Source organism: Lissotriton helveticus, chromosome 4_1, assembly GCF_964261635.1.
Source record: "Lissotriton helveticus chromosome 4_1, aLisHel1.1, whole genome shotgun sequence".
NCBI lineage: Eukaryota > Metazoa > Chordata > Amphibia > Caudata > Salamandridae > Lissotriton > Lissotriton helveticus.
In genome coordinates this window covers 689,055,039-689,080,484 of record NC_136063.1, presented here as the reverse complement: position 1 = coordinate 689,080,484, position 25,446 = coordinate 689,055,039, and the positions used below count along the sequence as shown (strand labels likewise).

General features: G+C 43.7%; 1 protein-coding gene across 1 annotated transcript in view; it reads left to right on the top strand.

Annotated features, from left to right (window-relative positions):
- Window positions 1-6,333: 6,333 nt before the first annotated feature.
- SNTG1 (syntrophin gamma 1) overlaps window positions 6,334-25,446 on the top strand; it is a 1,650,669-nt gene continuing 1,631,556 nt past the window's right edge. The window contains exons 1-2 of the mRNA XM_078686185.1: window positions 6,334-6,354; window positions 6,432-6,566. Coding sequence (XP_078542311.1) covers window positions 6,334-6,354; window positions 6,432-6,566 — 156 coding nt within the window. The remainder of the gene's footprint in view (window positions 6,355-6,431; window positions 6,567-25,446) is intronic.

The window sequence follows — 25,446 nt, the reverse complement described above, 5'->3', positions numbered from 1 at the left end:
AAAAATAAGTGCAGGTACTCTCCAAGAAAGTGGTGTCCTGGCGTGGAGTCTGGGGTTTTCTTAAGGGCAGTGTTAAGAGCAGGACCAAGGGTGGGACTGGGTATTTTACCTTTCTAAGCTTTGTATAGAAGAAATTTGCATGCATTGTAAGAATTTCAGTTGTATCTGTGCATGGATTATCACACTAATAACTAATTATATGGCACTTATTAACAAGTGTTTATTCTTAACCAAAGTAAACCTTTTTAGCAACCTTAGAATGACAAAATATTAAGGAAAACCAGCAAGGTTCTAAACTATGCCTTGTAATTTGCATGCATTTCCATGATGCAGGATTATAGGTCACTAAGCTATATGCCAAGGATTTTAACGTGTGACCTGCAGGCCACACAAAAATCTCTGCAACAAAATAGTCACCATATGAGCTATCTTCATATAAAACAAATGTGACATTTGCATCTTCATGCTGTGCTTTACAGGCACATAGAACATCCATGCAATGTTAAGCTAAGTTGAACCTTTGAGTAGAATGCACACTGAACTTCCAAGCAAAGTGCATTAGCTACCAGAGTTGCTAAAGTGCCATTGTACCATGGGTTTGCCGATATATATGAAATGCAGGCTGATGTAATCAGTTAAGCAAGCCAGAATAAAGTTAGTATCACATTTGTCTTGTTGCCAAATGCTTTGTTGTAAAAGGTTTAAAAAATAAACATGTATTAATTTGGGAAATTGGTGGTGAGGGTAGGTATTATGTTTTCAAGTAAACACATTTAATTTAAACTGTTAATGGGGGGAGGATTTTCAGGCACTTGAAACGAAGGGCATGCTATATAAAGCTGTACTGCCCTGAACAATGCGGCCAACACTGCCACCTATTAGGTTTTACAATCTCCGACTGGATAAGATGAATGGAGGAAACACCCCCCTCCCAGCTACACTACCCCTCTCAGATTATCCACAAGGGCACACGTAGATCGTGCCCTGGAGAAAAGAGCCACTGTTTAGGCAATTTTGCACCAGCTAGCCAGGCTTCCTCCCTCGTTGAGAGGTATGCTTTAATCAATGTGCCATAAAGAGTGCAGCAGCACCACCTGTGTCGGAGCCAGGTCCCAATGAGTACCTGTACTCTCAGGGGCATATTCTCAAGGAGCTATCGCCGAGTTATCAGCACCTCATCACAGCCAAAGTCACGATAAATGTATCTCCCCATTCATAAGCAGGTGCTAACAGCCCATATCACCAGTTTACCTGCAATAGCAGCCGCAAAAAACATCGGCACAGATGACCCCGGCAACTATCTCTAATGAGATATAGAGTAGGCTTTCCGGTGCTAAAAGCCACAACAACACCACTCAGCAACATTCTCAACGACCAGCCAGATCGGCGATAAGATCCGAAAAAAGGCGATAAGGTACGTTAGCAGCAGGAAACTAACACCTGCTCTTACCTGGTGTAAAGTCGGATGACAGCCTGCACCAGAAAAGGGAGCCCAGCCCAGAGCCACACCAGAAGGGCAACAGATGCCATGGAGCCACTGATCATGCACCTCGGAGCCCCAACAGGGCCACAACACCCACCACCTCCACGCCCAGGACCCCCCCCCCCCCAGGCACACATCCCCAATCCTCCAAACAGGCAAAGACATGCCACGTCAACTAAACAAAATCATGTAGCAAAGAATCTGCCTGATGTCGCACATTCATATTTGGTGCATGTGTCGTCACAAAAATGAGCATCACATATTCACCTTCGAATTACCAAATGAAAATGTATTCAAATAAACACAGAACAGAAATTAAGACAAATGGCGGCTCTCCTCAGGACAATCTGTAGGTCACAGCCTGCGAGACAAAAATCCAGATAAGAAGGTGTGTCTTGCGCTCATCAAAGGACAGAGAGATAGTGAAGGTGAAAGAGAGGTACAGAGAGAGAGAAAGCGAGGGAGAGAGAAAGACGGAAAGAGAGTCGGAGAGAGAGAAAGGTGAAAAGAGAGGGAGAGAGAGAGAGAAAGATGGGAAGAGAGAGAAAGATAAAAAGAGAGGGTTAGAGAGACACAGAGAAAAGAAGAGAGGGACAGGGAGAGAGAGTGCTGACACTGGCCTCTTTGCTTACCTGCTCACACTGGTGTGTCTCCAACCACGTGCTGGTATGTAGTGCAGTTCACCAAGTCCCGTATCTAAAACAGATCCCTCACCTGAAACAGAGTCTAGATACATGAATGGGAAAGTACATAGAATTGCACATCCCATCATCGCCTGTCCGCCCCTGCATAACCAGGCAGCTGCACCCCAGACCCTCCCGCTGCCCAGCGGTGCATGCCCGCCCCTGCGCCCCCAGGCTTCACTGCTCACCTTCCGCCAGTGGCCACCACGTGCTGGTGCAAGCCCGAGCCCGGGACCCAGGCACATGACACCCTCCACATCATGCAGCCCCACTCCAAGGGCCACCGGGTCTCACATTTGATTCTGGGTCTTGATTTTTCTATGGCAGAGGACATACCAGTGCACATGGCTTCATCACAGGCTGCACACCTGCTCAGCCCTTGAGTTGCAACTATCTCTGTGAACCGCGAGGCCACGCCATGTGGCGGTGGGCAACCACTGCCCACTGGCTCAGGCCTACACTGTGGTCTAGCAGGGCTCACATCGATTGTCACCAGTCCAGACTGCCAGGACGGGGCATCATCACATTCTCCAAACCCCTCAGCACTTAAGGTGCCCCTACCTCAGTGCACCAAAAATCACCATCCTGGGCGGTGTGCCTGTGCCAGCTGCAGTGTATCCAGTGCCACCAAGTCTGTGCCCCAAAAGTCATGGACCATCTATGATCGAGAATCGTAGTGCGGATGATAGCATGTCTCCTCCGGTCATGGGGAATGTGTGATGTTGCTGGGCTCTAGGCCCTCATAGCACCATTGACACGACACGGATGCACCCAGGTAGAGAGTGGAAATGGCGTCCACCACGTGTGCCTGGCCCTTTTTAATGGCAGGGTCACATGTCTTGTGACACATGTGCTGAATGGATGTGGGTGGGTGTATACCAGCTGTGAGGGAGTGGCTGTGGCACGCTGACAACTAAGGGTGTGAACAAAGACCCCGGGGCTCTGGGCGTGGTTCTGTACTGGGATGGATGAGGAAGTAACAAATGTGTGTTTCCCCGTTGTTGTGTCGGCGCCACCCAGACTGCATTCAGCAATGTGTCATCCTGTGACCCAAGTCCCACAGCATGAGCAAAAGGGACGTAAGGGGGTAATATCACTGAGCCTACATTCTTCCATACTCCCACACTTGGAAGACCAGAGACATGACACATCTGTGTGATTATGTATGTTTAATGCACATTTATTGGAGTGTTGCAGCTGGAGCAGTACAAAGCCATGCAAACACCACTTCACAATGTTGGCCCGTGGAGGGCCAGCCAGAGTCCTTTAGGGAATGACAAATTCATTGGAAGATTAAAAGTTCAGTCCTCAGTCTGATTGCTGTGTCGTTGGCAACCAAACAGAATATGGCAGTCCATGTCGAGGTCCAAGATGAGTGTCGCAGAGTGTATTGGCGGACAGTGGAAGGTAATGATGCAAAGGGCAAAACCAAGCAGAAACATGCCCTATGGCTGAGATGCATGCTACTGTGTCCTTCATACCACGATGGCAGATTCATCCGCATCTTCGTCCTCTGCAGTTTCATGTGCCTCACGTGCGGGTGATGGTGTTCTGTCTCCAGCACTGTGTGGCAGTGACACATCAGTAGCCAGAGGTGGAAGGCCTGCCGCACTGTGTGGCTCTGACACATCAGTGGCTGGAGGTGGAATGTCTGCCGCACTGTGTGGCACTGACACTTCAGGGGCCGGAGATGTTGATGTAGTGGTAGCAGCAGCATGCATCAGCGCCAGGCCTTGTGGCAGTAATGCCATGCGGAAGGTCCTGAGGTCATTGAGGAACCCAGCTACCTCTCACTGGTATGCAGCTGTGGCAGCCTCTCTTTCCGCCTGCGTCCGCTCCATGGTCTCCATTGACCTCCGCATGTGTTCCAACACCCGTGTGACATCGCTAGTGCCACTCTGACTGGACAATTGTTCTAGTCGTTGGGTCAGGGCTCCAGCGATGTCAGCCACGGTCCGTTGGAGAGCATGGAGTGGACTGTGGGTGTCCGTTAGGGACCGTGAGTGGTCCCTGATGGGACTTTGACACCCATGTATTGCATCTAGTTTGGCTGCCATGCGGTCGAAGCCCACCCGCACCTGTTCAGATTTTCCTGGCACCCCAAACACATGGCCTTGGAAGGGCATGTGTTCTTCATGGGGGTCCTGTGAGGCAGCCATGGTGGTGGGTGCTGCCTACTGTGTGGTCTGTGCAGGGGGTGGGGTCTCCTCTTAGCAACTGGGCTGGCCTGCTCCTGGAGGTGGGGCGCGTAAGCTCTCCATGAGCTGTTGGAGGGTGTTGAAGTCGAAGCTGTGGTGGTCCTCTTCATCATCAGAGAAAAGGTTCGGGCTGCTCTGCAGGAGGTGTTGATTGTCCCTCTGCAATGTGAAGGAGTGATGCAGTTTAACAATGTGTTCACACGTATGTTGTTGCATTGTAAATGTTTTCATTAAGACTGCAGGACTGTGTACATTGTGGCTGTTTGAGGGGAGCTGCCTATTTGATGGGAACAGAGGACATTTCAACAACATGACGGATGTGTGTTTGTATTATACATTCTCTGCAATGTCAAATGCGATCGGCCAGTTTCTACACACAAGCGGCAACTGTTGTGTCATTTGTCCTGTTGTAGACGTGTTGCGGTTTGTACCACATTGTTGTCAATGTTGATGTGCTCTGCATGTTATGTGTGTGTGTGCTGCATTTCGGGGGAGTCGCCACTGCAGCTATATATTTGCTGCCCCTTATCCCTTTCATGCGGTGTGCCTTTGACTTCTGTGCTTATACCGTGCTAATATGTTGTATACTTGGGTACATTGATCTCTTGGTGGGATTTGGGGATCTGGGGCATGGTTTGTCTGCAGATGTGCTCTACTTAATTATGCATGTGTGCCATTGTGCCCATCTCCCCCCGTCCCCCAGTACCCCAAGTCCCTGGTCGTTACTCACCCTGGTGCTGTTGTGTCCAGTCATGTTGAGCAGTATCCAGTTCCCCAACTCCTGCCACCGTCTCCTCACTGTTGACTGTGACACCATTTCCTTCATATTGTCCAGCTCCTCCTGTGGCGCTGGACTCCCACCTCCAGTCTGCATTGCTGCCTTCCGGTTGCTGGCAAGTTTCAGCTTGGTTTTGCGCTTGAGATCATTTCAGCACCTCTTGACCTCTTCCATTGTCCTCTTCAGCACTCTGACTGCATTCACCTTGTCCACAATGGACTGCCATAGTCAATTTTTTGTTGCCAATGACACGGTGAAGGTGACGATCAGTTGTTGATGGTATTCTATCACCTCCGTTATCAGGATCCTGTTTTCCTGGAGACTGAACCGCTTCTACCTACTCTTCTTCTCCTTGCGCTTCCCTGACCCCGAGGTCCCAGGCTGGTCCTCCGGGGGCTTGTGGGATTCTGGTTGTCCTCCGTACTTGCTCCGGCAACATCCATTGTGCTTCGCTGTTGTTTGGCATTTGTTTGTCTGTTTTTATTTCTTCTCTTATGGTGATTTTTCCTGCCTGACATATGTGAGTTGCAGGCCTGTCGCTGGTTTTCGCTGATTTTTGTATCGTGATTGGCCTCATCTCAACTTTTTTGGCATTCATTTTTCGTATTTTTGCGGCGTCGCATTGACTTTATCACAGACATTTGACGCGTTGTCGTGGGCCTATCGCATGGTATCTCCATGTTGTGAATACTGAGGTAATGCAGCGTTATGTGAAGAGTTGTGTTAAGCTAATGTTGCGGTAATTTTCACACGTTCTTGAGAATATCCCCTCATTGTCTCTTTGTTTGAGCGAATGTTCCAATGCACAAGGGGAGAAAATAAAAAAGTGCTGGCACTCTGTACCAGTGAATACCAGCCCATTTAAACCGCCGGTCCAAACCAGAAGTCGCTGTAGTGTTCTCCAAGGGTATCTGGGTATATTAACCTCCAAAGTGCTGCTTTCGGGTACTGTCACACAGTCTTGGTACGACAAGCCTTGTCACAAACTGAAACAAATGTTATTTAAATCCCTTTTACTAACCTGAGCCTAAGTTGTGTTGATCGTCAAACTGTAAATGTTTTTTTATCACAACATTCATTTATTTCCAAATGCAGGCATTTTTTTCTTTGTACTACTGAGGAAAATGTAATAATTTCTTCTATTAACATATTTCGGTCTGCTGAGGATTTCTTCTTAGAGACTGGCAACTCATGGCACCAAAATTCTCTTTTGTAAGTGGACAGTGTTTGAACGATTGAAGTTTCATCTGTAATGCAGTTGTGTCTTTCTTTCTTTTCCGCTCTTACAGACAAAGACGGGGATTTGTTTGCTGCAGGATGGTAATCAAGAGCCTTTCAAAGTGCGACTGCACTTAGCCAAAGATATTTTGATGATCCAGGAGCAGGATGTCATCTGTGTATCTGGTGAACCTTTCTATTCTGGTGTAAGTATCTATTATGTTCTCTTTTTAATATAAAACTTGCATCCTAAATGGCTTTGTGACACAGCAATGTGTTGTAATTGTAATTTGGTGAAGAGATAAGCCATTTCTACTTGAGAAATTCCTAGTCTCTTATTTCAAAAGGCTTTCCTACTGATATGGCAGGTCCTGCATGACTCAGAAATGACAATGTTGCATTCCTAGGTCTTAACCGCACATTTCACCACATAAAAGCTGGGGAAATGTCCTAACCGGAAACAAGCATAAAATGAGAACTGCCAACCGCAGTTTGGTGGGGGTAACTCTGATTACTCTGGTAATTCCCCATCTGCAGGCACCTTCAAGGGGCAACTCAGAGAACCTGCGATATTACTTCAACCTGCAATTTCTGACACCTGTGAAAATAGACAATTTCGAGGATGGAAACAGTACAGAGGTTTTACTGCAGGGCGTGCTGCGGGGCGGTAGGGCGGGGGAGCAGTAGCGGCCCATAGAGGGAGTGAGGAGAGGCAGGGTGATGGGTAGTAAACAGCAGAATATGGATGAACGGAGGTAAGTAAACATTTAAATATGAATTTTGTTGCATGCGCTACATTGCATTTTGCGATGCAGCACGCGCAACAAAATTCGTTTTATTTATTTAAAGGTTTACTTACCTCTGTTCATCCATATTTCTGTGTTTACTACCCCCCAACCTGCCCCTCACTGCCTCGCTGCCCCACGGAACTCCCTCCACAGGCCACTAATGCAACGGAGGGGCAGGGTGGGGGCGTAGTAAACTCGGACATATGATGGAACGGAGGAAAGTAATTATTATTTTCCTCCGTTCTGTCGTATGTCCGAGTTTACTAAACCCCCACCCTGCCCCTCCCCGCCCCACCTCACCACCCCGCAGCATGCCCAATGCGAGCCGCCACTGTTTTACTGACCAACATGAAATGGGTACTTTGTTGGGTTATGGACATGCATGGTTTTATTGGCGACTTTCGATTCCCTTTGTCAAAAGGCATCATACCAAAAGTTTACTTAATTATCAAAGCGTGACATGTAGCTGACTTTGCAAGCTTACCTCGGTGACAAATCTTTGGAAGTTCATGAAACGTTTTAGCCCTAAAGGTCTCTGTCTGATCAGAGGTGGATGAGAAACTAGAGACTTAATGCTCACTGGCTGAGCTAATACAACACCCTTAATCCAAATGTCCCTAACTGTATGTGAAAACAATTCTCCTTGAAGTACCCTTGGCTCTCTACTGAGTTAGTGTTTGACAAAGCTACAAGAGTATTTTCTACCAGACCTGAGGATGAATGCACTAAATGTAGGAAAAATCTAGAAGTATATAATTATTATTTATTAGTGCTTTCAACCAAAGGCTTTCACTATAGCAAAAATAGAACATAAGAATAACATTTCACAAAAATCAAATTGGAACAATAAAAAGTATTTAAAAAAGATATGGTTAGGTTATCTGATCATATGATGAAAGAGCCTATAATCATAAAAGAACAGAACGATAGTGCAACAGTCAGACTTTATGCACTGCAGGTTTCGACCATGAGACTTAAAAGGCGTTTCAATTGCGCATACAGGAAGATAACAAGTGTAATGTGCAAATGTGTAAGCTTCCCCTAACACAAGGAATAGAATAGCCACCGACGTGCACTAGAAAGTATGCAAAAGCTATTACCTCATTAGAATTATTAGTTCTGTGGTCCATGCTGTTACAAAGGGGATGTCCCCAGCATAGTGAACCGGAATGTACTCTTCCCCTGAGTGTACATCTACATGTGGAAGTGGTACCATGACTGTTCTTTTTGCATGAGCATCACGCTGATTCAGCGTGAATGCTGAGGCCAATGTCTGTACCTACCAATGTGAAGTCCAAGACTTGTCTTGTGACCTGAGGGATTCACAAAGCATACCCTCATGGAGGGCAGCAGACTACAGTATCTGCAAGCTGTGGTAGCAGTGTCTCTTGCTTGTCCCGTGCGTCCACTGAGAGAGAGAGTATGATACTGCCTGGCTTTGTAGAAAGAGAGACTGTCAAAGAGGTGAACCCCGTATGTACTTGCCATGAGGAACACTCAGATGAAGTGGACTGTTTTGAAGTAGCCACGTGTAACATGACAACGTCTCTCAGTCTCTGTGCATGTGAAGTGTCGTGAAAATTCAGTAAACAAAGTGTGTCTCACTGGTTAGAGGCGGCAGACCCGTAAGCAGAGAACGGCCCGGGACCAGGGTTCGATTCCTGACGCGGCAGGGTCGTGGACCAGGGTCAGCGGACTCGATAATTCTCGCCTCGGTGCCTACTCTAGTCAGAAACCACACTCGGCAACTCTGGGCATCAGCTTGCCTCATCTTCACAACGGCCCCCCCAGACCGCCGGGGATGCTTGGTCGCACCTTAGAGATACCCATCAGGGACCATCTCTCAGGGTGAGCCAGTACGGGTTCCCCAGCGGTCGAAGCGTGGAGATACTCCTCCGGGAGTCGATTCCTAGCGCTATATAAACCCACAATTAAATTAAATTAAATCGTGGCCGCTAATAGTCTCTGCAGGCCAAATGATGGTCCTGGACTGTCGATTGTGTAGCTATTATCACTCTTTTTTAATGTATACCAAGTTTATTAATACATTATCACCCCCTTTTGTACCGCTTTGTTCGCCATAAGTGTCGCGGGGTATGCTCAGACGTGAGTCCCTTGCTCACTTTGCCACTGGATTCAAGCAAGCCTGGCTGAAGACGGCTGAAATGCCAGAAACCTGTCCTAGGAAGCTTGATTCCGGTCCAGGGAAGGCATGGCTTGGCAGTTCGGGCTGGACTGTTCCCATGAGGCACAGGGTCAGACTGATTTGCATATGGCCATGTCTGAACTGGGGTGGCAGAGTGGGCTAAAGAACGGTGATGGATCAAACTCAGATCTGTTGACTGGGTGTGAGTGTTTGATTGGTTTAGATGCTCCGTCCATCACCACCCCCTTTTGTACTGCTCTTAATACATTATCAGCCGTTGCATCTGATCTATATGATCTTTTATTCAATCCACAACATCACTTTACTTTAGCAGACCCAGCCAACGTGTATCATCCATTAAAGGGACTTCATAAGGGCAATTGTGTGAGGTTTCTTTTCCCCATGTTAATGTTTCTATTTAGATCGATTTAATGGATTGATCTCACATCTTCCTTTAGATGTGCTGTGAGATACCGTGTGGACATGCAATAGTTTTGAGCTATCGGTTCTCAACATTGGAACACACAACACATCTAAAGGAAGACGGGAGATCAATGAATTAAAGCAATCAGAATGATGTTGTGGATGGAATAAAAGATCGTAAGATAAGATGCATCACCTGATAATTTATTAAGAAGCTTGGTATGCATGAAAAAAGAGTGATTATAGCTATGAAATCGTTTTGCCAGCTGAAAAGAAAAATATTACATTGTTGCCCTCCTATTTTGTTCAGGATTGAGTTCTGGGAGCAATGGGAACTCTAGGAGTTGGTGCAGGCTTTGAGATAGAGTGTACCTTTGGCCAGTGCACTCCTACAACCACCTCTGCTGCATTAGTGAGTATTTTTACTGTAAGATAAGCTCTGGGCTCAAAGTTAAGTTTTGTGTCTGTTGGTTGACGGTTGAGTTCGGAGCTCTTGCCCTACCTCCAAAACTTTCTTGAGAGACCTATGACTATTCGACTTTGCTACACTGGTAGTCAAGTGTGGAAAGGGTTGTAGCTAGCTCTGTTGCGGAGCTATAGTAGGAAAAACCCAGGTCACCCATAGAAATTTTTCTCAGCCAGCACGGTTGGGGCCCAGTAGCCTCTGCCTGCCTTGTGGCTGAACATGGTCTTACACCTGCAAATTGTTAATAAGCAGACCATGTTGCAGAATATCTAATGACAAGGCAAAAGTAACCAAATTGTGCCTGAAGAAAATAAAATGTATTTTGGTGAAATACCCACATGAAGAAATATTAGTAGTCAGAGCAACCCTCCATACCTTAATGATGCTTCTTTCATTTAGACTACTCTCTCATAACTGTGCCACAATAACAATGCTTTAAGTTGGCACGAATCCAGTTTTGGATGGTTCTCCAACTGTTTGACACCTTATTTATTATAATGGAGGTATCTTGCATGAGTTCCGGTTTACACTGGAAGTCTAGCCCACTTATATGCATAGTAGATGGAGCCTTTTGAAGTATACTTTAATCAAAATCAACCATTTATTTGAATCAGACTTCCACCTAATTCTTGCCTCTGCTTTGTAGTGATTTACACATAACTAATGGTCACTGCTTAATTTTGGATTAGAGGTTCCTTATACTGATATCCTTCCCCATAGGAATTGTATGTTTCTCTGTTGGAAGTTGCATCACCTGACTCCAAATGTTGCGTTCCTGCATAGGTGAAATAAGTCTATAACGCTGCTGTTTTACATGCTATAACACCAACTCCAAACATGGGCAATAAACAAAGAATGGTTTCCTAGATATTTTTGCTCTTGAAGATTTAACAACATGTAGCTTTCTAAATTAAGAGCATAAGGCAATATAATACCCAATAATGTGAACACATAAACATGTTTCTGTCTAGGGGAACATTTTTTGCCAGTATGAGAAGCCAACGTTTGGCCCAGGTCATTGTTTTAGATACTTGCATAGTGTTCTGTTGTAAGTTGCAATTGTATCAAGTTTCCTCTGTGTGAAATTCTCTGTTAAAGACAAAAGAATGACATTATTTGTGTGTAGCAACAATGGCATTGAGGATGATATATATATGTATGCTCCCTTCATTCTTAAAAGATTCTGATGATAAAACAATAATATGCCGAAGGAATATTTGTCTATTTGAAGCTGGGTCACTCACAAATGCTATTTATGTAAATTTGGAGAAGATTTTTTTATAATAAACTATTGGATGATAGGTATTATCTTTATTTACCATTTCAATAGAAAGTGAGAGTTCACCTAGTACTAGTTTTAGCTTTTATATTTCTTTCTTTGCTTAATTTAGATGATAATTGTTTCTTACAGTAGGCAAAAAGTGTCATCATTTTGTGAGGTAGATTTTAACTGTGCAGTGATTCTCAACAACATGAGACGATTATTAGTAAAAGCTAGGCCTCTGCGAAATTTAAGTTACACCTGCTTAATTCATGTAATTTTGGGAAATGATCATTATGCTTAGGCGAAATTCTTGCAATGATGTTGTGTGTGAATTAAGACTATGCCTGAAAAGTGCAAGTGTGACAGGTGACAGCTCCACCCCACTCCTCAAGTCAGGATGGCCCATCCCACCAACATTCAGACCCTCTGTTGTGTGGCTGTCTTGAAGGAATACACAACGACACCTAGTCACTTAACCCAGGAAACAATCTGCAGGTACCAAATGGTTAGGGCAAGAAAATGCCACATTTCTAAAAGTGTTACTTTCAAAATTGTAACTTGAAATCTCACCTACCATTAAAGAGTGTTTTAAATTGCAATTCCTCAGACACCAGACATAACAATCCTACCTGCTCCCATACAGATGCTATCACTTATTAAATATATGAAAAGGTAACCCAGCGTTATTCTATGGGAGAAGTAGGCGTTGCAATTGTGAAAAACGAATTTGAGAGTTTTTCACTACCAGGAAGTGTAAAACTTAAAAGTACATGTCCAACTTTTCAAAAACAATGTACCCTACCCTATGGGCTGTTTAGAGCCAACACTAGGGGAGACCTATATGCATTAAAAAGGAAGATTTAGGCCTGGCAAAAGGTTTAATTTGCCAGTTTGAAATGGCAGTTTAAAATTGCATATGCGGCTGCAATGGCAGGCCTAAGACGGGTTTTAAAAGTCTACTCGAGTGGGTGGCACAATTATTGCTTCAGGGCCCACAGCCCTTTGTACATTCTTGACCCCGTTTCATCCACTTTGAAGGCGAGCTATCTTTGGTTGCACCTTACATAATTAATATGCACGTCCCAAAGCATTATATGGCATTCATGTTCATCAACAAGAAGGGGTCTGACTAGCCGTACGTCTCGTTAAAAATGTCATGTTGGACAGATTGAGTCAGCATGGGCACCCCACCCCCCCTTTTGTAAGTTCACTTTCAAGTTCACTTTAGTCACACTTAAGTGCGTAGTTAGTCAACAATGCTAAGGATTGAGAATTGCTCTCTGTCCTTTCAGATGATCGCCACGGCGGCACAGAATAACTAGGATGTCCACACCGGCTGATGCTAAAGACCAATTAAATGCAAAGAAGGTATGCATAGCCCTTACTCCAGCATCTATGCTTTATGACTTACCGCACAGCTGAGAAGCTCAGATAGCTTCCTGTACTCATTTCTTTTCCGTAGGAATCTAGATCCACCAAACAATTGGAGTTTGTCGGCTGACAACCTCCTTACTACAGTTGAAGCCACTTCTTAGATACAATCTCCTTTCTAAGGTAAGCCGGTCTGGCATTGCTAGTGAACGCAATTTAAAATCTTGACCCACATCAGACCCTGTCCACACTCATTTTGCATTCATAGGCTGTCCAACCTTTTGCAGTCCTGGGGAAGCCCCGCATTTAGATGCAGACAAATCAGAGCATCATATCTAGGGTTGAAACGTCGACGTTCTGTCTATGTATCGGTCCACACAAAGTTTCAACGAACGAAATAAATAATTGATCCATTTTGAAACATGTGTAATTAATAGTGGACACACGTGATTTAAATATTGTATATATATATATATATATATATATATGTATGTATGTCCATGATTATGTGTTCTGTCTAATCTTCCGTTAAGCACCTAGTCACTAGTCACGACTCACTTCTTAAGTGTACAGTTTTTTACATTTTGTATGTTCTGGACAGCTTCAAATAATTCAAACTGTGAAGATGGTTAAAATACAATAATTTGCTTATATTTTCTCTTGTGGTCAGGTGTTTGTTTGTTTCTCACTAATTCTTCTTAGAATCGTGTTCTTTAAGTGTATATACAGTATATTTTCAATGTATTTGTGTTTTCCGACAGAACCACTGTTTTTCTTTAGTTTAACTACCCAGGTTCTCAGGGTTACTGGGCCACCCCATTACGTTTAATGGTACTGAAAATAATCAGGGCAATGTAGATTTCTGGTAAATAGTCTGGAAATGAATGATAAATGGCTCTTTGGGAAGAAACATATCAGTTTATCGCAGCATCATCAAGCATGAGCACAATTCGGAGAACTCCTTAGAATGCTCAAGCATGACAACAGTTTCTTCCTTCATAAGCCACTTCATGACAACAAACTGCTTGACCTAATATCAAACAAGAACTAGAAAGCCAATTGTGTTGGCTTCAATGGTTCAAAGTTTTTCCAAGGCTAAATATACAAAATGGATATTACTTGAGCAGCAGCAATGCAGTTTTCCTTTAAGCATGCAACCAGCTTGTCGGTGTACTGATCTTTCATGCCATGCATCAATTCACATTAAATATCACCACTGGGAACTATGTTATCATTACTAGTGTACAGTGGCTTACTGTTCTCTAAGCTGTGATTGGGTCACACTTTAATTACACTACTGCTCTCTGTTTTGGGTTTACATTGTACAACCGTTATTGTCTGAAATCATTCATTATTGTCTCAAACAGGGGCGGCTCCTACTCTAGGGCAAAAGAGGGTCACACAACTGCTTTCTCGCAGTGCGAGAAATAGAAATATAAAATGGTAAAACTTCCATTTTATGTTTATGCTTCTTGCAGTATGAGAAAGCAGAAGTGTTTGGTTTTGGGTGGGTGGGCGGGGCTGCTCTACAGCAGGGCTGGGCAGGGGAGGAGTGGTGTGCCCACTCCTGAGAGAGCTGAACACGCAACCAGTCGTATTCAACGAGGTATTTTTATTTATACCAGATTGACTTTTCAATTAATCAAAAAATTCAAAAAGACAGATTAGACACATATAAAGACACATTACTACGTGACATATTTATACCATGAGTAACATGTTCTTACACTATACAAATATAATAGTTTTGCTTGAAAAAACAGTCAAAAAAACAGTGATGATTTTAAAACAAACAGAACATTTCAACCATGTGCAACAAACAACAATACATTTACCACTGTAAAAGGCGATTAAAGCACAAATGAAAAAAGAAAAAGATAGAAAAGAAGCAAAGTTAATTTGTGAGTTTTTGCCATCAGCAGAAATGCTGGTATAAGGGAATGGATTCGGCACAAAACGCCGCGGACAGGGACAGGAGAGGACACAGCGGATGCCTCCACAATTTTGAAGGTTTAACGAGAATTACTCAAAATAGAATAATACGAAGCCCCAAGCCTCGCAGTTGCCAAAGTAAGTGTGAATACTTCATTGCTTCGCCCCTCATCCATCTGAGAGCACAACGCTGACAGAGCGGCAGCCGTCAGGCTTCACTTCATGCGCCCCCTGACGGTGGTCCCCCGTCCAGCTTTTTGATTACATGCCCAAGAAGCACGACTTTGCACAGACAGAAACCACGTGCATTTTCGCATCTCCCACAATCTGACAGAATTGTTTGCGCCCTGATGAGATTCCAGGAAATAACTCACTGGAATCGAAACGCGTCGGCCTGTTAGAAAGGATTTAATGTGATCCATTCCCTTATACCAGCATTTCTGCTGACGGCAAAAACTCACAAATTAACTTTGCTTCTTTTCTATCTTTTTCTTTTTTCATTTGTGCTTTAATCGCCTTTTACAGTGGTAAATGTATTGTTGTTTGTTGCACATGGTTGAAATGTTCTGTTTGTTTTAAAATCATCACTGTTTTTTTGACTGTTTTTTCAAGCAAAACTATTATATTTGTATAGTGTAAGAACATGTTACTCATGGTATAAATATGTCACGTAGTAATGTGTCTTTATATGTGTCTAATCTGTCTTTTTGAATTTTTTGATTAATTGAAAAGTCAATCTGGTATAAATAAAAATACCTCGTTGAATACGACTCGTTGCGTGTTCAGCTTTCCTCAATTGTGGATTTAAATGTAGGTGACGAGACAATTTTTGGTATGGTAGTGTAAAATAAGGTCCAGCCTCCTCACCTGTCCCTAAGGGCCTGGCTCCTTTTGTTTTCTTCACTCCTGAGAGAGAACATGACTGGTTTAGTCGGCCCTCTGGGGCCGCCCAAACTAGTCATGCGCACTCTGCCCTTTCACGATCCAGGCTGCAATTCAGCCTACATGGAGAAAATGGCTCTCCCCATAGGCACCTGGCTGGGCGGCATCCCCACCAATCACAATGCTGCCATTGCAGCTTTTTGATTAGCTATGGGGAGGGGAAAGAGGCTGTCTGCTTCTCCTGTTCCTGCCAGAGGCAGGAGAGCAGAGGCAAGAACGGGAGATGTGCAAACGCGGGACCCAGTCATTTAAAAAAAATAATTCATTATTAAATTTACTCGATAATTATTGCAGCCAATAAAATCAGACACCAACATGTTCTGAATGTGTTGGATGCAATAATTCGCCCCTATTCCAACTGTTCCCCAAGCAACAGCACACAACATAGCAATATTGGTGCTTACTTCATTAAAATGTGGGTGGGAGATTTGACTTGTTGAAATGTATTTGAGGGATGGAGATTTAATTTGGCCTGGGCAAAGTTCAGCTACGCTATGTTCTACTCTAGTGGTGGCTTCCTCAATGTGAGTGGAAGGTTTCTCAGTGCGAGATGTAGCGACCCGACACAACCACCCACATTGAGCAATCTCATCGGGAGGTAGTCTGGAGTATGATTTTCCTCACTCGCACTCGCCAACTTAACGTTGGTGAGCCACAAGAGAGGAAAAACTCTGCGCCGATATGTGGAGTTTTTCAGAACTCCGTTCCCTATGAGGTGTGTGGGAAAAACTGTGCGAGCGGAATGCAATTTCATGAGTGCCCTTATTTTAATTGCACTTGTTAATTTCTAAATGTGATAACATCTTGAAAAATTAAAATTCTGGAATGCAAAGCAATAGGAGTTATAGCAGATATAGAATTATCCACGACATTCGTAATCGAGGCCTATGTACTCCACTACTTAAAGAAATACACTAGCTTCCAACAGCTAAAAGAATGATTTTTTGGTTATCTGTCACAAAGCTGTCTTTACACCAACCCCCTTAAAACGATGGGGCATAATATAAAGGAAACGCAATAAATATTGCATTTCCCACTTTGCGTGATGTTGTTTAAGGCCGCATATTGCCGGATTTAATCTCCGAGATATCGCATTATTATCAAGGCATATCTCTACGGCTATTAAATCCACCGATAGCGGCTTGAAACAGGATCGTGCAAAGCGGAAATGCGATATTTATCGCGTTTCTTTGATAATATGCCCTGTTGCCTCAGCCGTACAATCCACCTGCCATTAAAAGTATGGGTAGGTCAGTTTCTGACCAGGCGTTACAAACCTGCGATAATCGCGGTTAGCACGGTTTATTTTATTGCATCACAGGTTTGCTTGAGGCTTGATAATCTTGCACTGCCATGTCAGTGCAGATTTCAAGGGAGAAATGAAAGGGAACGCCTACTTTGTATTTCATTAGCGATATTCATCGCTGACATGCAAAGTGGCGTTTAAAGGGCTGCTAAAACAAGGAAACACACGTTAGCGGGCCTTGTTGATACTGCAATAGAATTATCGCCGCTTTTCAGCCGAAAACGGCTGCTAAAGCGGCAATAATTCTCTTGAAAATATGCCCCATTGTCTTTATCTTTCTTCCCTCTACCTTTCTGCAATCTCGTATCTTCTTCTGATCTACATTCCTAAAATTCGAAAAGGCACTTCTGGATACAGAGCTTTTTCTTATCTTGCCACCAGAATCTGCAACTCAATGATTCTTTATTCGCCCCACTTCCTGTCAACTCACGTTCAGAAAATTGTGCAAACCTTGTTTATTCCCATAAATCTGCATGGTGCCTCCAGCTTCATCACAGCTTTTTTAAATGAAATCACTCGTTATTATTTTCCATTCTGTTGCATTTCAATCCGTTCCAGATTCAAACTTCCAGCATTAATGTTAGCGGTGAACACCATGTCTTGGCAGCACTATGCTTATAACATTCAAACAAAAAACAAACATGTTTAGTACCTGACTTTGTGCTAAGCTTCAATCAATAGTGCATTTTTGCTGGAAATCTATTTTTGTCGATAGGAACCTTTTTCCCACCTGACTCTTTGCAGGAATAGCCGTACTGTTCGTGTTTTGTCTTTCACTTTTGTGCCTTTTGGGGTGATCAGATATATGTGTGAATGTTTTCATGGTGGTCTCTCGTCTGATTAGTTAGCGGATTCTGTGATAGCAGGGCCCCATGCGCCCAATTCTGCTCCTGCTGCTCTCTCCTCCTGTATCACATTCAATGTTTCCATTTCTGCAGTCCTCTTTCTCACTCTGGGCCATAAGTATCATCAACCTCGCTATTTGAGAATCGCAAATAGGGATGTATGTACAAAATCGCAATTTTTTTGCGATTTCTTTGTATTCCTTATTTGCGATTAGCAAATTGCGAATCGCAATTAAGGAATACTTTCCCATTTTTTTCTATGGGCCTGGAGGCCCATAGGAATGAATGGGAAGTTATTCTCAATTTGCGATTCGCAATTTGAGAATCGCAAATTGAGAATATTTTCAAGGGTGCAGGGGTGTCCAAAGGACACCCTGTTGCACCCCTGAAATCAGCATGGGAGCACATGTGGCGCACATACATGCCCTAATGGCATGTATGTGCCTCACATTGCACTTTGGAAAATGCAAAAAAGTGAATTTTACAAGGAATTCGCAAAATACCACCAACTTGAAGTTGGGGGTAATTTGCGATTCCTTAAAACCAATTTGCATTTTTCTGGTGCTTCATACATTGCATTTAAGGAATCGCAAAATTTGCGATTCCTTAAATGCAATTGCAAAATAAAGAATCGCAAATTTTGCGATTCCTTGTTTTGCACGCAGATTTGCTACATACATACCTTTTAGCAAAAATGCGTTCACAAACGCCGAAATTCTGCAAATTTCGGCGTTTGCGAACGCATTTGTCCTTTATACACATGGCCCTTAGTCCTTTAGGCATCTTTTGGGGAGTGGTGTCTTCTGTTCTTTTCAACCGGTAGCAATTTTGGCCTGTCGAGAGCATATGCGAAATCTATGAACCTGTTTATGTGCTTTAGTTTGGTTATCAGTCCTAGGAGACAGGTTTGTGACCTGTTAATTCTACTACCGTGTTCACCAGTGTGTTCTGTTAATGTCCAATCTATGTGAACTCGCACACCAAGTGGGGAAAAAGTCTGTTGGCCTCATTTATGAGAAATGACGTATCGCTGCATGAAAGCAGCGACGCGTCACTTCTCAGTGCGCACTCCTTGCGACATTCCTGATGCGTAATATTTGATGTATGACGCATCATGTCGCAAGGAGTTACAGATACGTCAGTATTTCTGATGTATCTGTAAGCGCAAAAGTGACGCATTGCTGGAGTGTGTCACAAAAGTGACGCAACTCCAGCAATGCGTCCTTTCACATGGGGCAAGCCCCATGTGAAAGGACCTGCATCAGCCTTACGCCTGCTGTGAGGCAGGCACAAGATTTTGACGCAACGGCGTACTAGAAGTGATGCAGTGAAATCTCATAGATTTCACTGCGTCACTTCTAAGAGGCTTTCTGCGGGGGAACGCTATCCCCCTGCATACATTATACCTGACGCAGGTATAATGTAGCGCAGGGGGTTACAAAGTGACGCATCTGCTTAGATGCGTCACTTTGTAAATAGGAGGCATGTTTTACGCCGCCGGTGCATTACAAAAAGTGACGCATCGGAAGCGCAAAACTGACGCAAGCCCTCATAAATGAGGCCCTGTGTATTTTACCAGTGCGTTTTGGAGAAAAGTAGGTTTGGTGGAGGTAGTTAAACTGTGTGAACTTGAATCTCTGTTTGCTGGCCACATCTGTGTGGCGTGAGCATCTTCTCCCATTCTGAGTTTCTCACTCCTCTACCAATAGTCGAGGCCCACTGATCCCGAATTTTAGTGATGTTCCTCGGGGACAGTTTTTACTAGTTTTTTTTTACAGTAAAGGTATTCCACCTCCTGCTTTCTCCATGTGTCATTATTTATTGAAGTAAAGTCTGAGGTCCATTCTAATAGAGTGTCAGGACAACTTTGAAGGATGAACTGCAATGGCCACTCTTTTTGCCTTAGTGGAGGTAGACAGAGGTACTTGGAATGGTATCCTACTAGACCCCGTTTGTATTGTTACAACACATCTCACCAACTGGCAGGAAGCATGATTCTACCAAAATCAGAACAAGCCACTGTGGCTGACAATATAAGCAGTGATGGCTGCTATGGAACGGGGGTGGCAGGGAGGGAACAAATATTTGTTCCACTTTCCTGTGGGGAGCTGCCTCTCTTCTGTCCTCTAACTCTTCCTGAATCCGAGTACTGGAAGCACACAGGCTCCCAGAATCCCCTAGCCAATCATGACACAGCTTTCACCAGCATGAAAGCAGTGTCGTGATTGGTCTGAGTGCCGTGGTTCTGGAGCGCCGTGGTTCCTTGCACCCAGCCTTGCAATACAGTCGGGTAGAGAACATGCTAAGTGTGCATGACAGTTTGGCCATCTGCAGATGGTCGGCCAATCCATCATGCACACTTAGAAAGTGCACCAACCCCACCTCCTCCTGCCCTGTGCAGATTACCCCCACCTAAAATGACATGAACCGGACCAGTGTGGAAAAATAAATGATAATAACATGTTGTTATTATCATTTTCTTTTCTGCACTGCTCAGAAGCAGTGAGGCGGCGCTTCTCCGCCTTAACGGAGGAGCCGCCGCTAAATAAGGGAAAGTGATTTCTTGTCTATGCAGCCACTATCTGATTCTTTGACAGGGATCAGCTCTACATCGCCTAATGTTATTTAACAAGTATGAGAATGTGAACATGGTCAACAAGTAACTTTATCAAAAGGAACGATGGTGGAAGTCTCTTCCACAGAGCACTATATTAGCCAAGCAATAACAATGATGGGGCGTGGCAGATTTGAGGAGAGAGATAAGGCATCGTTTAAAGTGCTTTGTAAATTCCAGTATGGCCAGTAGTCCGTTACCTGGGCGAAAACTGCAGACTTCTGTTTTCTGCAGCACTTCCAAGCAAATGACTGGATGAATCGCACCAACAATTCATTCACATGATAATTCCCCATTTCCACTCTGAATGCCCGCTAAATCGATGCCTCCTCCCCTGCCCCTCCGGTCACCAAGACCCATGATTATGTTGACTCCTGTGATGGGGTTGGGCCGCTCATATCGTGGCCCATAGTAGCTACAAGAATATGCAAGACTGGTCATTTCATAGAAATAAGAGGAAAACAATAAAATAAAAAGGTTATAACCTTGTCTTTCTAATACATTGAAGAGTAGACATGGGTTATCCATGTACAGCACTGGTCAGGGGGCATTCATTGAAACAGCTTCTGCCTGCTTGAGGATGGCAGGCAAAACATCTTAGGGGGCATTTCTGCTTAAATAAGGTATGCAAGGGTGTTAAAAATAATTGATGGAGTACTCCTAGGTCAGGGAAACCAATTTCACCACCGCTTATTGGTATTACATTACAGCATTAAACTGTCTGGGCATCAAATTTGGGATGAATAACAAACGATTTAAGCAAATGAAATACAGCCATCTGGATATCATTAAAACATGGCTGCAACCCAGCATTCAATTCGTTTAATTTTGCATGTGCTGTTAGAAATAATTCCTCTATTTTGAGTTGGAAAATGCTTATTGGCTTTCAAATCCTTGTTCTAGGTTGGACAATATTCTTGACATGTGTAACCGTTAACATCGCAACAACAAATCCGATTAAATCTACCTTATTCTGATGATTTCTAGTTCGCCAGGAAGCAGGTGTTGGAGCAGATCTAACCTCTTAAATCCATCCAATATACACAACCAGGCATCACAGTATTAGCACCATCAGTTGGCGCATAGTAACTGTCCATGCTTGCCACTGAAGAATGAATTATTACACGGGTTCTTACTCAATCTTTTTTAAAATGTTTGAAAAATATTTACGATTTCTACAAACCTTATAATACTGCACCACTAGTAAGGAGTGAAGGTTGTATATGAAAGTTCCTTACTTTACTGGATGTGACCAAGGCAAAGTGTCTCCTCCCATTGGTTCCACACTGTGCTGATTTCCCACACGCATTATCAAACCCACAATGTGTTCTGCACACCCTGTAGTTGAGGATATTGGGAATGGGGAAGTTAGAGCACTGGACAACGAATGTAAAGTGTTGTGGGGGCTTGTACCTGGGGGAGCTCGAGATTTCCCAATGAAACAAGGCAGGAAATACACTGTGAGGCCTTGCTAGGGAGCAAAGGAATGTATTTTGCGTTGGCCATGTTGGGAATGTGAATGATCCTTCAGGATTTGGAAAGGTGAATATAGGCAGTGGATTGCAACTGAGTGGAGTAAGCCCACTTGACATCACTCTTCTTTAAAGAGCTGCTGATATTTTGACAGTGTTTGTAAGCTTTTCACTTTGCAAAGCCTGTGAAATTTAAATAGAAATCTAAGCAAAGTTGTGAGTTATCTAAATTAGCTACGTCCGGCTCCTAATCAATACATACATTGCATTGCATTGCATAAACCATTAAATATCAATCACACGATTCAAAGCATGGGGAGTGAAGTACAAGCAACTATGCTAACACAGTAAAAACATTCATCAGATTTGCATCAGAATAAAAGAGCGAAGTATGGGCCCCACTACGAAAGCCTGCCCACCCACCACCATAACGGAAATTGGACCGACCGCCAGAGGTGCAGCAAATTAGGATGCGCCACCCACACTAGCGGGCGCATTCTTGCCATTAACACTTCACCCGCCGCAATGTTATAGGGGCATGTTGTGCATTGCAATGCACAACGTGACAGGCACCCCCCAGTGCAGCCACCCACCCCCTGGGCCCCCAAAGTCATTCTACTCATGCCTTTCCGTGGCAGAATCTCCGCCACGGAAAGGCATGCCCCCCGCACTCATCATAATATGGATTGCTGTGCCTGCAAGGCACTGCCACCATATTGTGGGCCTTTTCTGCCCAGAAGGCAATCGTGACGATTGCCTGCCTGCGGAAAAGGGGCGGACGGTCTTTCTGTCCGCCGCTGTACCCCCCCGCCATGGTAATATGGCAGGGGTAAATGGTGGTCGGGCGGGGAGTTTTGGTGTGAGGTCCGGCCAGTCGGGTGGTGGCGATCTGCATGCCATAATAATGACACCCTATGTTTCCTTTAATTTCATTTACCTTCGAATTCTGCAATACATTCAAAATTGGCATTATGACATTATTGTAGCCACCTTATAAAATAGCCAATTTCAGGTCATTCTCCACTGCCAATACTACAATTATGGGGCAAAATGTCCACATGGTACATTCGCCCCCTATAGTTTCAGAAGTAAATAAGAGATGTTTGGTTCATAAAAAAAATCTGTAAATAAATTTGATTTAATCTCCACTTACCTATGACTTATTCTTGGATTTCAAGGAGTAAGTCATTACTGAAACCAGAATGTCGTCTGCCTGGCAAAGTGATATAAACAATGCCTTCTTTGCTGACATGGGACTAGCATCCATGAACTGGGGTATCAACGGTAAACAGTGACAGCAGCATAATGACCTTTGTGGGTTGATAGACCTGAGCAGATGCTTTTTTTTCTGTTTTAGGAGTGTGACGTGCCAGCACACTCGCATAAAGTTCCACTTTAATGACACCTAGACCCTTTCACTGACATCTCATGTTTGTATCAAGTGAGTGTATATTGGGTATGTATGGTGGGAGGACTACATGCTATGTGATTATGTTACGTTATTGCTGTTTCCATTTTGGATAGCCACTAGTTTTGACATGGTACTAGAATGAGGAAGGGAAGCAGCTTCCCCAGAGGGTGAAAGTGTATTGCTTGCATTTCTTGAGATGAAGGCACTAAAGTGAAGTGTGATAGAAAAAGGGCTACCCTGAGAAATTCTATGAGAACCTTTTTAGCCAATAACGATTGATTACTCGCTCCTGACCTTTGCCATTTGCTGGATCGTTGTGGAGAGGGATGAAACAGCATATTCTATTGTTAATGGGGAAGACATTTCTAGGCTGAACCTGATTTTGGACTTTGCTTGATGGCTACCTGAGGAAGGAGAATGACAGCCATGTGCAAAGTATTCACACTTTATAGTGTGCATGTTTTGGGATAATCCTGCGTGAATTCAGCTTCATCATTACCTGCTGTAAGAGCTATCACCTGACCCAAAGGCTGTGTTTTTACCGCATATAAGGCAATTAGGATAAAAAGAAAGTCTTCTTTGCTATTTTTTTGGGAAAAGTCACGGTTATTAAGAAGGTAAACCAGAGCCTCTGTTTCAGATGTATAAAGGTTATGAAATACATGTTCCTAGTTAACAGAGTTAGACTAGATCTCAGTTGTAACTGCTTTGTCAAATGCTGTGAGTTCCACAGGTAAAGTTTGTGTGGAGAGATCTGTTTTTAGGGCCTATGTTAGTGATAGTACGCTCTGTTAGTGTTGGCTTGAAAAATGCTTTGAGTTTGACCCTTCAGAAAAGCTCTGTAAATTCGCATCTAAGATTTAATCAATCCAGTTTAGCAGTAGGTTCCCTGGGCTGCTCCCTCCATATAGTTCTAATTCCCGCATTCTCAGGGTAACAGTGTTTGACTGACAGACAAAATTACGCACTGAGTGTGATTTGTGACTTATTATTTTGCACAGCCCACATGTGTTTGCTTCACTTATTTGTGTGTGACTTGCAGTGTAGTTTTGTGCTAATTCTGCTGTGGCACAAAACACATGCAAGAAGTTACAAGACTTTCAGTATCTTATTCCTTTTAATTTTGTCTCGTATGTATGTCCTATAGTATGTCTATATACTTGCAGGACTGTCCTCACTATAAACACGACGGAGAACCACAAGTCTTCCATCAAGCATAGTATGAATGATTGGGAATGCATCATGCTGTATCTGCGATTAATCAGCAATTATAAGGATCCATGTCCTGATGAAAGCCGGTTACCTCATATGGGTCATACAATGGATGAAACATGTTGACCAAAGAGATGCAAGAGTAATAGATCTCCTAAGTATCTTTACTCATTTTTAACCATCCCAACAGCCTTCCAAGAATGACATTTATTTCCGGATGAATTACATTGATTTTTTGATTACCGCACACAGATTCCACATACGTAAAAAATACCCCCTTTAATCAAGAAGACTATTCATCACCATAATAATTCCTAACAAATGAGGCAGCTCAAAGATGAAGCTTGCAACCGAGGTTGGTGGCTAAGGTTTGCTTTACAAGTTTTTGGTGAAATATAGTTTATCTCTGGGCATATGTGGGGATAAGGGCACTCACAAGGAAGAACCCGTTTTCATCCTGGTTGCCTTATATGTATTTAAAGATTATGATTAGGAGGGAGCAATCAGAAACCGCCCGTTTCCCTCTACTCTGTCGTTGTGGATTACTGATTTGTGTTTACACTACAGCCAGAAAATAAATTGTTAAAGGGCACCACCTCAAACCTGTTCCTGGACTTTAGCCAGTGAATCAACATCCTGTGTCTAGAAAAATAGTTTGAAAGCGGATTCAAGTCATCATATTTTTACCAGTTATAAGTTCTTCTTGTTCAAAGGAAGGAAGTGCGCTAGAAACGGGAGAGCTGTTGTGTTCCAGCACTGGTGTTTGAACAGCAGCCAGTCTCCCAGAGGCGAGAAGACATCACCTGAAGTCTGTGCAACTTTCTGCAGAATTTGTAGGTTTGACTAAAGCCTAGAAGACTGGCTGTTGGCTGAAATTGGGAAGGAGAGTGCTTG